The sequence below is a fragment of the Pinus tabuliformis genome, chromosome 2_2 (assembly GCF_031772625.1).
Source record: "Pinus tabuliformis cultivar Carrire ecotype Pingquan chromosome 2_2, CPIR1, whole genome shotgun sequence".
Lineage (NCBI taxonomy): Eukaryota > Viridiplantae > Streptophyta > Pinopsida > Pinales > Pinaceae > Pinus > Pinus tabuliformis.
The window spans coordinates 490,314,567-490,325,872 of NC_142300.1; the positions used below are offsets into that span (position 1 = coordinate 490,314,567).

At 37.7% G+C, this 11,306-nt stretch overlaps 1 protein-coding gene across 1 annotated transcript; it reads left to right on the forward strand.

Moving 5' to 3' along the window:
- Positions 1-8,723: 8,723 nt before the first annotated feature.
- On the forward strand, positions 8,724-10,439 carry LOC149193511 (putative UPF0481 protein At3g02645). The gene is made up of 2 exons (XM_089407339.1): positions 8,724-10,011; positions 10,054-10,439. Exons 1-2 carry the CDS (start codon positions 8,724-8,726, stop codon positions 10,437-10,439), a joined length of 1,674 nt encoding a protein of 557 aa, XP_089263465.1.
- The last annotated feature ends 867 nt before the right edge of the window (positions 10,440-11,306 follow it).

Sequence of the window (11,306 nt, forward strand, 5' to 3'; positions counted from 1 at the left end):
TGAAATGGTAAAATAAAATGTTCAGGGTGCCCTACTAATATAACAAATAAATTTATAATGAATGCTAATAGGGCCTTAACATAACCTCTACCTTTTAAAAAATATTTTCCTCAAAGCTTTGAATTAAGGATGTTTCTTCAAAACATCTCATTTTCTGATGAAGCTTACTCTACAGGCATATTATTCCACTTTATAAGGTTTTTTGTTCTCATTCTAATCCAAATATATAGATAATGTTGATCTATATCTTTTGTAATTCAAGAATCAACTTCCATTCTCATTTAATTCTAGAAGTTTTATTTGTTGGCCTAGTTTTTTTTTTAAATCCATTTTAAACAATATACATGAAGAACCTTATGAACTGAAGACGAGGGAAACTCTAACAAATATTATGTTGGGTTGTGTTATATTCTTTCCACAACTAACCCACGTAGTTAACTGGGGGGTTAGAAGGGGGGCGGAGCACCCCATTTGTTGCACCGATTGTCTAGTGGGGTGAGTCACAGGGGGTTTGAGGGGTGCAGGTAACCCCACCCTATGGGGTATGGGGCAGCGCCCCGGAAAATTTTGTTTTTGGACCCTATATTAGGTTGGGTGGACCTACCTATGATTTTGTGCATGATTTTTCACACATGGTTTTGGATGTGATGGTTTTCGGTCCATGGTTTTGGACGTGATGGTTTTCGGTCCATGGTATTGGATGCTTCGCATGTATAAATATATATTGTAGCATTGAAAGGAACATAATGAAAAACCAAGCTAGTAGTCTCGGCTTTGGGATCTAGGGGAAGGTCTTTGTGTATATGTGTTTATGTGTTATGCTCTCGCATTGTTTATTTTTTGTGTTTTAGAATTCGTATGCAGGTAATTTCTGTATGGGGTTAAAACCTACATTTGGTATCAGAGTTGTTTTGGCTTCAAGGGGATGCCTTTTTTGCTGAGGGTTTTCGCTTGGGCCTGTGGTAGACCCTGTTCAGTGGGAGATCTGTGGGATCGATTCTTGTGGTGAAAGAATATGGTGAGCAGTGGAAAGATAGAGATCGAGAAATTTAATGGTTAGAGTTTTGAGTTATGGAAACTCAAGATGGATGATTTATTGGTTGATAAAGATTAGTGGATTGTGGTAGATCCAGGTACTAAACCAATAGGACTATCCGATGAAGAATGGAAGGTGTTGGATCGGAAGGCTAAGAGCACAATAGGATTGTGTGTCTTGGATTCAATATTGCTGAATGTATCAGGGAAAGCTATGACAAACGCTTTATGGGACAAGTTAGGGACTTTGTACCAATCTATGTCTCTGGTGAATAAATTGTTCCTATGGAAAACGTTGTATAACCTGAGGATGAAAGATGGAGACTTGGTGATAGAACATCTGAACACATTTAATACTGTGGTAATTCAATTATTATTTGTTGATATTAAAATTTCAGATGAAGATAAGTGCATCATGTTGTGTTCCCTACCAGATTCGTGGTATAGTCTAGTTATTGCAATAGGTAGCAATGCAACTGTGTCGCAGTTTGATGAAATAGTCTCATCCTTACTGACGAAGGAGATGAGACAGAAAAATATGGAGAGCCAAAATGGTGATGCATTGTCTGTACAAAGACGGTCCCAGAATAGAAATAAAAATAAGTCATCGAGTGGGAGATCTAAATCTAGAGGTAGATCTAAATCTCTAGGAAAACCTATAAAGGTGGTGTGCTGGAAATACGGAAAGGAAGGGAACTACAAAAGGGATTGTAAATCTAAATCTCCTGATAAAGGAAAGGGATCTGATGATGCTCCTTCTACAGAGGCAAAAACCACCTCAAATGAAGGTGGGTATGTGTACTTGGCTTCTTCAAATACACATGTAGATCATGAGGCATGGTTGATTGACTTAGGTGCATCCTTTCACTTCACTTCCCATAGAGAGTGGTTCTGCGAGTATGAGAAATATGAAGGTGGTGATGTCTTCTTGGGTGATGACAGGAAGGCTAGAATCATTGGTTGCGGAAAAGTAAAGTTGAAGTTGCAAGGTGGAAGGGTTAGAACACTTCCGAGTGTTCTCCATATTCCAACATTAGCCAGAAACCTGATTTCTGTAAGCAAGCTTGATGATGCAGGTGTAAAAACAGTGTTCGAGAAGGATACCTTCAATATGGTTCGGGGGGAACTGGTATTGATGTGGGGAGTTCGAATTGGAACTCTGTACAAGCTGCAAGGTAGCACTGTTGTTGATGGGTGCAACAGTTCCATGGTTCTTGAAAGTGGAGCAGAAAATCTAGTGGTCTCTGGAGAGAAGATAATGTTGTGGCATCAAAGGCTTGGACATATTGGAGAGAAGGGTGTTGAAAATGCAACAAGATGATGGAGCTTAATGGAAAGGAGTCATCTTCACTAAGTGGGCCCATAGGCTATTTTTGGCGCAAAGTCTATTTTTAGACTATGTCTATTTTTATACATAGGGATCATGGTCTATGAGTTGTAGGATGTTGTTTATGGATGATTGGTCATGTTGGTAAAAATAGATGGACTTCTATTTTTAGACATATGGGTGGAGTCTATTTTTAGACTGCGAGGCTAAAAATAGAACAGTCGAATATTATTAGCTCTTAATAATATTTGGACTATAAACATTAACTTATCCTCTTGGAGCACTTCAGTTCCAGCTATGGATGTGGCACATGCAACTACCAGAAGGAAATATGCTTTTCTTATGGGTCAGTTGAGCTATTGCATGATGGACTTCAGTTAGAACTCAAGTGATTGAGTTTGGTGGAGTTGATGGAGTTGTGTTCAGTTTGACTTAGTTCAACTAGTTGTATTTAGTCTAATTGCATAATACACTAGTGATGAGTGATGTGAATTAATTATTAATTAATTCACTAATTATTAAATCATAAATCAACTAAAGAATACATCAGTTAACTCAGTGCATGGACAATTCAGTGGAGACAAGTGTTAGAGGTGAGTGAAAGGGCAAGACACCTGTCAGTTGTGACTATAGTTGTGCATGAGATTTGCACAATCAATGGATTGAGTATTGCCAATGGGGATTGCTTGGTTCAACCAAGGGAAATACGAGCTTGGATCAGCCATTCTCATCCATTATCATGCAGGATTTCGGAGTGGATGCAGGCAAGCAGCGGAGGAGATTTGAACCTGTGATTGATTCAGATCTGAGCTAGTTTTGTGTGTAACAGGTGGAGATAGTACTGAGTACTTGCGAGGAGTATTGTACTATGTATTGTTACATGTTCTGAATCAATATAATATACAGATAGTTGGGGGTTTTCACCTGTATGATTTCCTCGATTACATACAGTGTTAATGTGCGCATGCGATTGATGTTTTATTGTTTTTAATTCTGCAAAATTGATGATCAACGTAGAGGAGGTTATGTATTATGCATGCATTCTGTAATAGTGTGTAATCAGGATAATCTCTGTGAATAAGTGTCATATTATTCAAAATTTCTACATGGTATCAGAGCGAAGTTGATCATCAGATCTATTATTCAGAAAGTGATTACATTTTATTTCTTCAGGCGGAGTCTGTAATTGGGCCAGGTAGCCTCTGGATTCATCCTTCTTTTGGAAGGTGAGATATCGGGTAAAAGTCCATACAGTCAATCTCTGTACAAGAAATACTTTGTTCTCACGAATTTTAGATCAGAAGCGGTTGAGTTTTGAGCTGGCGGAATTTGAATTTGCAGCAGTGTTTTCTTGGTGTCAAAGTTGAAATGTTTTTCAACGGATTGCGATTGGAGTATCCTCTTGAGGGCAGCTCGAATTATATTGCATGGAGAGACAGGATGGAGGCGGTGTTAGATGACAATGGGTTGAAGGAGTTCATAGAGGCTGAGGTCCCAAAGCCTACTGATGCTGCTCACATTGAGGTTTGGCAAAAGAAGACAACAAAGTGTCGAAGGATTCTGTTGGAGGGCGTGAAGGATCGCATTGTATCCAGCCTGCATGGAGAGGCTTCTCCATACTTGATGTGGAAAGCGTTGACAGATCTATTCCAAAGCAAGAGCGACCAGAGGAAGTTGGCGCTCAAGGATAAACTCAGAAACATTAAGTCTGAGAATGGAGATAGTATGCCCAAGTATCTCACGAAGTTTACCCAATGCTGGGATGAGTTGGGAAGTGTGGGGGTGACTGTCGATGATGAGGACTTGATGAGTTTGGCTCTCCTTGGTCCTTCGAAGAGTTGGCATTCCTATCAGGACTCTGTCAATGGTCGGGAGAAATTTCCAGGATGGGAGAGACTTTGGTCGGATCTTGTGCAAGAGGAGATCAGGCGGAATACCAGGGACGGATCTTCATCAAAGGCATCTGATGAAGAAAATTGCGCTTTGGCTACCAAAGCAAAGAAGGGAAGGAGAAGGGTTCTCTTTCTGAATCCGTAGTATTACGGTTTAGTATTTTGATTCATAGATGTTGAGGTATTTCTTTAGGGTAGAGAAAATTGCAAGGGTTAAATTTAGCAAATAGACTTACTTTTCATGTATTTTTCCAAAAAAAGAAAAAATCAATTTCTAATTTTCTAAAAATAATTTACCAAAATTTTATAACTTAAAATTATTTCACTTTATAAAAGCCCAAATATTTATAAAAACAATGCAAAATCTCTAAAAATATAAATATTAAAAAAATAAAAATAAAAAATATTTTATAATAAACTAACTAAATTCACCAAAATTACTATCTTTAAAATAATTTTTTATATTCCATTGAGTTAGAAATTTTCATAATTATATTAAAATTAAAATAATTTTTTATATTCCATTGAGTTAGAAATTTTCATAATTATATTAAAATTTATGTTTAATTTTCATGAACTAAAAATATAAAATTTTATTAATTTGTAATGATAACCATTAATTTATTATCATTACCATAACATGTTAAAAAAAATATAAATAAACGTTCACAAGGGTAATTATTTGAGAAAAAAGAAAAACCAGAATACTAATGCCACTTACCTTAAAATATTTCCTCCCCAACATTGTCAATGAAACTTAGTCTTAATACCAAGTTTACTAGCGAATTTGAAATACATGGAGCGTTTGGGGTCTCTCTCCCAAGCATAGCCATTATTTGGTCTTATTTGCTTCCCCAACATTGTTAACGAGAGTGAAGCAATCAATAATATCGAATCTGAATACCAAGTTCATTAGAGAATTTGAAATCCATGGCACGTTCAGAGTTTTTCTCTCGAGTCGTTCTGGGTTTAGCCGTGTTTAGTTGAGAAAAAGTCCTGAACTTTCTCAATATGAATACGCTTTTTCAAAATTAATTTGTATTTAAAATTTTAATAATATATTCTATTTTTTAAATCTTAATTAACTAAAGGAATATTTGTTTATATATATATAATTGTTCGAAAGAAAATAATATTCATTTGTGCAGGGAAATTTAAATTGAAGTATAATGTTATTGCATGTCGCTATACTATTACATCTGCATTTGGGTAAAAGAGTTCAAATGAAGGTATAATGCCACTGCATTTGGGAATAAAATTATTTATTCATTCAAAAGGTCGAAGGAATTCTTTACATGTTATATATTTTTGTTTATCTAAATCAAATAAATTTTAAGATAGCACATTATATATAAATATTTAAATTTAAATTAATATTATTTAATTTAATTTAATTTAATTTAATTCTAAAGATATATAATAATTTATTAAATATTTTTGATATAATTTTATTTATTATATTATAATGTTATAATGTTACTATTTAAAAAAAATTGTTTTTAATTACAGTTTGTAAATTATAATTGTTTTAAAATTATAATTTTAAATATATTAATAATTTTCAAAATTATTTATCAATATCTTGTTTCATAAAGTTAAGTATTTTTTTTTATAAATAAAGTAGTATTGTTTTAGAATTTAAATTTAATGGGAAAATTATTATTATATTGATTAGAAAAAGATTTAATTTAAAGTCTTTTACATGTATAATTACGTAATTGCATATCTTTGGGGATGATCATTTAGGGGTCAGTTGGTGGTGCCTTGGATCATGGAGCCAGAGGGGCCTACATGCGCCACACATATGCAATGAATAGCCTTTGGAACTCATACCCCGCTCCCTGCGAGATGAGTTTAATACCGCAGAGGGACATGCAGGAGGTCATTTCAAGACGTTGGGCGATGAGGAGAGAGTGCCGAGAGAGAACGAGGTGTGGTTTGTTTGCGTCGTGGCTTAGGGTGTGGCTTGGGGTAGCAGAACAGGACGAGACCATTAAATGCAGTTGGGAGGGGAATTGGCACCTGCATCAAGTATGGCCATGGGATTTGGGGGAAGATTTCATTGTCCGACGTGATGAGTTATTTGGTTTCGGGCTTGGATTACGTGGGTTGCGAGCGGACACCGATTTTTCCTTAGTCCGACTCTATCTTTGGTTCAAGGAAGCTTCACTAGATCGTCAATATGTTGAGGAGAGTGACTTCATGTGCCATCTCTGGGGTTGTATGAACTTTGCTGACTCTAGGACTCGTGGCGTTCCTTCATACTTCTTGGCTACCTGTGGTTACGTTGTTGGTGCTCAGGACTACGGGCTCTTTCCTAATTGGATAACATTGTCCAACGGAGTTTTATTTTAGTATTGCCAATTCAGTATTTCGTGGTGTGTTTCTCTAGTCAGGTAGTACGCTTCCCGTGGCGGTACGATCAGTGGTGGTGGTGTTGGTAGCATGCCTCGACAGCGAGGGCATGCTTGCTAGGGGGTGTTGGCCCATGTATGGATGAACGGCAACAACATGGAGAGCCTAGCTCAAACTCTGAGTCGACTGAGAGCCGCCACTCTGCTGCGGATATGGCCCTGTCTCCAGCCTGCTCCTCGTATCACGTAGAAGCTTTGGTAACCTTGGAGTCCATCACGGCCCAACTGAATAACATACAAATCAACATTGATACAATGAGGGAGCAAAGGTATGAGGACAGGAACGAATTGGTTGCTTATATCAATGACCTCCAACATATGTAGAATTAGACCTTGGACTCCGTGGAAGCTCTTCGACATCGGCTCTGATGCACAAATGACCATCTCTGCACCCTGGAGAAACAGGTGGAACACATTGATTACCATATACTTGAACGTGTTGCTCTCTTTGTTGCACCTCCTACATTTCTTCCCAATCCCCTTCCTTAATCTGTAATTCTGAGAAATGTAATTTTGTTATTTTTGTGTCGGCAATAACCAAAGACACCAGCTGTCTTGGCTTCTCTTCAGGCTTCCTACTGTTTAGAGCAAGGCTTGTGCCAACTCTTAAGTCTGTGACGTTATATTTTGTTGCAGTGATGATGTATTTTGTTGACACTTATGCTATGATAATATAATGAGTGTTTTTACCAACAAAAAGAAAAATTATGCAATTGGATAAGGATACACCTTGAATGGGCCTAATGATTAAGAGCATGTGTTTCCTTCTAAGAAGTCGTATGTTCAAAATAAAAAGGGGTTAGAACATATATACCTTCATAAATTTAGCAATTAAATATATAATAATTTAGATAATATCATAAGATATTTTATTTAAATTCCTCTCCTTATATAACGTTTTAATTTAGTTAATTGAGATAATCGATTAAAGACCCAGTATTCTGATTGGCAAATAGAAAGGGTGTTATTTTATGTGCATAAAAAATGAGCAAATACAAAAGTCTATCTCATATTTATAATGTTTAATAAAAAACACTAAACACGTGGCTCGTCACGGAAGGTGTACAAATTGTACATTGCTAGTGTTGAGTCAACATAATGAGATAACGAAGATAACGACGCGCTAATTAGGTACGCAAATAAGGCCAACAAATTTGATGCACAGAAACTCTTATTTCATAGGTCATAAAAAAATAAATGCTGCTTGAAATGCAAGGTAGATAGTTTTCGCTCTCTCAGTGACAGCACGCGAATCGAGATAACAACCTAGAGAGAAAGGACGAAAACTATCTACCTTACATGTCAGACAAGCAACATTTACTTTTCTATGATCTATAAAATAAGAATTTCCCACATACACTATATGCCTTTAAACACAACGCAGAATCACGGTCTCCAACTTACCTTTGAACGTAGGGTCACGGTCTACCACCATATGCGCAAAAACATTGAAAATTACGAAGTGTTCATGAGACGAGAAATTTAGTACATAAAGCGTTTGCGTAATTATTAACTTTCGGTGATTTTGGGTGGAATTTGGAAAAATATAGTTTGTTTCAAATTTTTCTCTTTATCATGATCCAATGATAAACACGTGCTAGCTTTCTTTCATTGGCTTAAGTTTGGTTTCCAACAAATGGGAAACCTTGGAGTGGCATGATCAATCGTGCATTTTTTATCTTTGACCCAAACTAAAAAAATATATTTTGATAGTGAAGAATAATATATTCTAATAAGTTATTCTTTTAGTAAGTGAATCCAACCTTCAGAAAATCCTGACCGTTGATTTTACTTATTTTAAGTGAATTCTTTACCAGAATGGTAAGCGGGAGAAACAAATGTGAAATAACACAACGCTGGCGTTTATTTGTCTGAATGAAACAACGGATTACAATGTACGAAATTCAAAAACCTGTGGATAGGAATGGCTTAGGACCCACGACCTCAGCCCACTGAATTCGATATAAGGCTGCAAAGTCTCTCAACTCTGGCAGATACATTTCGAAATTTTGCTCCACTATTTTTTCTGTGGCTACTTTTCTCTGACCCGAAAAAATGGAATCCAACACTGATGCTGCTCAAATGAAGATAAACGAGGATAGTTGGGTTATTCAGAAGACGAAGATCGATGAGGATAGTTGGGTTATTCAAATTAAGCAAGCTCTTGACGCTCTTCAAGAAGAAGAGGAGGAGAATGTGAAGGGGTTTTATGTCTCCGTGTTTAATGTGCCAAAAGAGTTATTGGCAGACAGGCCAGAAGCCTACATTCCTCAAATGGTTTCCATCGGTCCCTCTCACCACTGGAGATCTGAGCTCCATGATATGGACCACTACAAATTGGCAACTGCTTGCAGATTTGAGAAAAAAATGAAGGGTCTAGCAAAGTTTCAGTCGGTCATTGTGGAGGAATTTAAAAAATATGATTGGCATGTCCGGAGCTGCTACCACAAGTTCATCGACTATAAAGAAGAGACCTTGGCGTGGGTCATGGCTCTGGATGCCGTCTTCCTTTTTCATTGTTTGCAGTTTTATGTCAGACACGCCGACCAAAGCTTCCACTTGGAAGTAAAATCACTGGGCCGTGTCTTAGATTTGACTGGCACCAGTGCCTTCTACAACTCTATTCTCAGAGATTTGATGATGCTCGAAAATCAGATGCCACTTTTCATAATGTTAAAGCTTTTGGAGTTGGAGTTGGGTTGTGAAACCAATGCAGAGCAGAGGCTCTCCAAGCTATTGTGTCTAATGGTCCAAGAACTATCGCCTTTGAGTTTCAAGCTGCCAGAGAGTGGAAATCTCCGTATCAACGAAAGGCGACACATGTTGGAGGTGTTGTACTACTGCATTGTGCCTTGTACAGACAATCAAATTCCAATTGGATTTGATGAAGGAAAGGATGCTCCTTATCCAGCGGACATGTCAGCCGTGGCTCCAACTCTAATTGAGGAAAAAGATGATTCGCCTGATCCAGCTGTCAGTTCAACCGTTAAGGATGCCTTCAGCATGCTCTGGCAAACTCTCTCTTCTATGAACGTTGGCTTCGCTCGATTTCTCACGATGTTACTTCGGCGAGCGCTGAACTCGAAGCCTTCGCAATTTGTGATGAAGATGCCCTTTCTTCTTATTCTGAGTACGTTTAAAAGGCTCGAAAATGATGGAGTCACAACCGGCGAAGAATCGTCTGTTAAGATCATACAGCCCTCTCCACACGAATTGAATATTCCTTCTGTGGCTGATTTACGTTTTGCGGGAGTCAAATTCTCTCCTTCAGATGGCAATCTCGGCACAATACAATTTGACGAGAAAACGGCCACGCTTTACCTCCCCAGAGTAAAGTTAGACAGTAACACATAGGTAATCTTGAGAAATCTGGTGGCATTCGAAGCTTCTGCTGCGCCTGGTGCGCTTGTTTTGCGGCGATATACTGATTTCATGAATGGTATGATCGACGGAGTAAAAGATGTGAAATTCCTGAGAGAGAGCAGGATTATTTGTAACCACCTCAAAAGTGACGGAGAAGTTGCCAGCCTATGGAACAGCATGGGTAAGTGCGTTCGTCCAAAAGTTGCTGGATATTTGGACAAAGTAATAAAAGATTTAAATGAATATTATAGTAGAAAATGGAAGGTTCTGGCGGTAGAGTTTGTGAATAATCATGTTTTCAGCTCGTGGAAATTCCTCTCTCTTGTAGCTGCAGCGATACTTTTGATCACTACTTGTTTGCAAGCGTACTGCTCTGTCTATAACTGCAAAAACTGGGTAAAGCAATAGAGTTACGAACCAGAATCTTGGCCGCTGTACTTGAGAATGAAACCCTGCAGCGGCGAAATGGAAGATTTCTGTTGGTCTGTTCTATGTGTGATTGTGGATTGATTTCGGCATCGCTGTAACCCTGAGAAGGGCAGGTGTTTTTATTATGTACCGTGTGAGAAACATCCCATTTGTAATTCGTTCAGTTGAGAGGAAATGTAAAAATCCGTAATTAAATAAGTTTTTAATTTGCAATCCCTAAGTGTCTTTTTATCGTTTATTTATATATTTTTTAATTTAGTAGTAAACATTCAGTATTATATTTATATGAATTAAATGATTAATACATGTTTATATATATTTATATAAATTAAAATGATAAATAATGCTTTTACAGTTTATTTCACGGCTAGGTTTTAGATCTGAGGCTAGATCTAGGTGGCTAATTTCTGCGGTCAGATCTAGATCTAATCTTATCTTCTGTCTTATTTGTCTGCGGCTGGGTTCTACGAGCAAGTAAAATATGGCTCCGAGCTTCGCAAAAATAATTGGTGGCTCATCCGCCTCTGGAGGGCAATCTCCTGCCCATATCGTGAGTGAAGCCCCAGCTCCCACTATCCAAGTGGTCCAGGACTCACTCGATGAAGCTTTGAAGTTCTCCGAAAGTGCCCTAATTTGCCGGTTCAATGGTTTTTGGCCGCGGCTCATAGCACTCCACAATTGGATCTCGGAGGTATGGAAGCCTATCATTTCTGATGAAATTAATATCTACCCCTGTGCTAGAGGTTTCTTTATAGTAGATTTCGAAAATCCTGGAAGCAGACAATGTATTCTAGATTCCGGCCCTTGGTTTTGGGAAAAATCAGGCCTATTCATGAGGCCATGGAA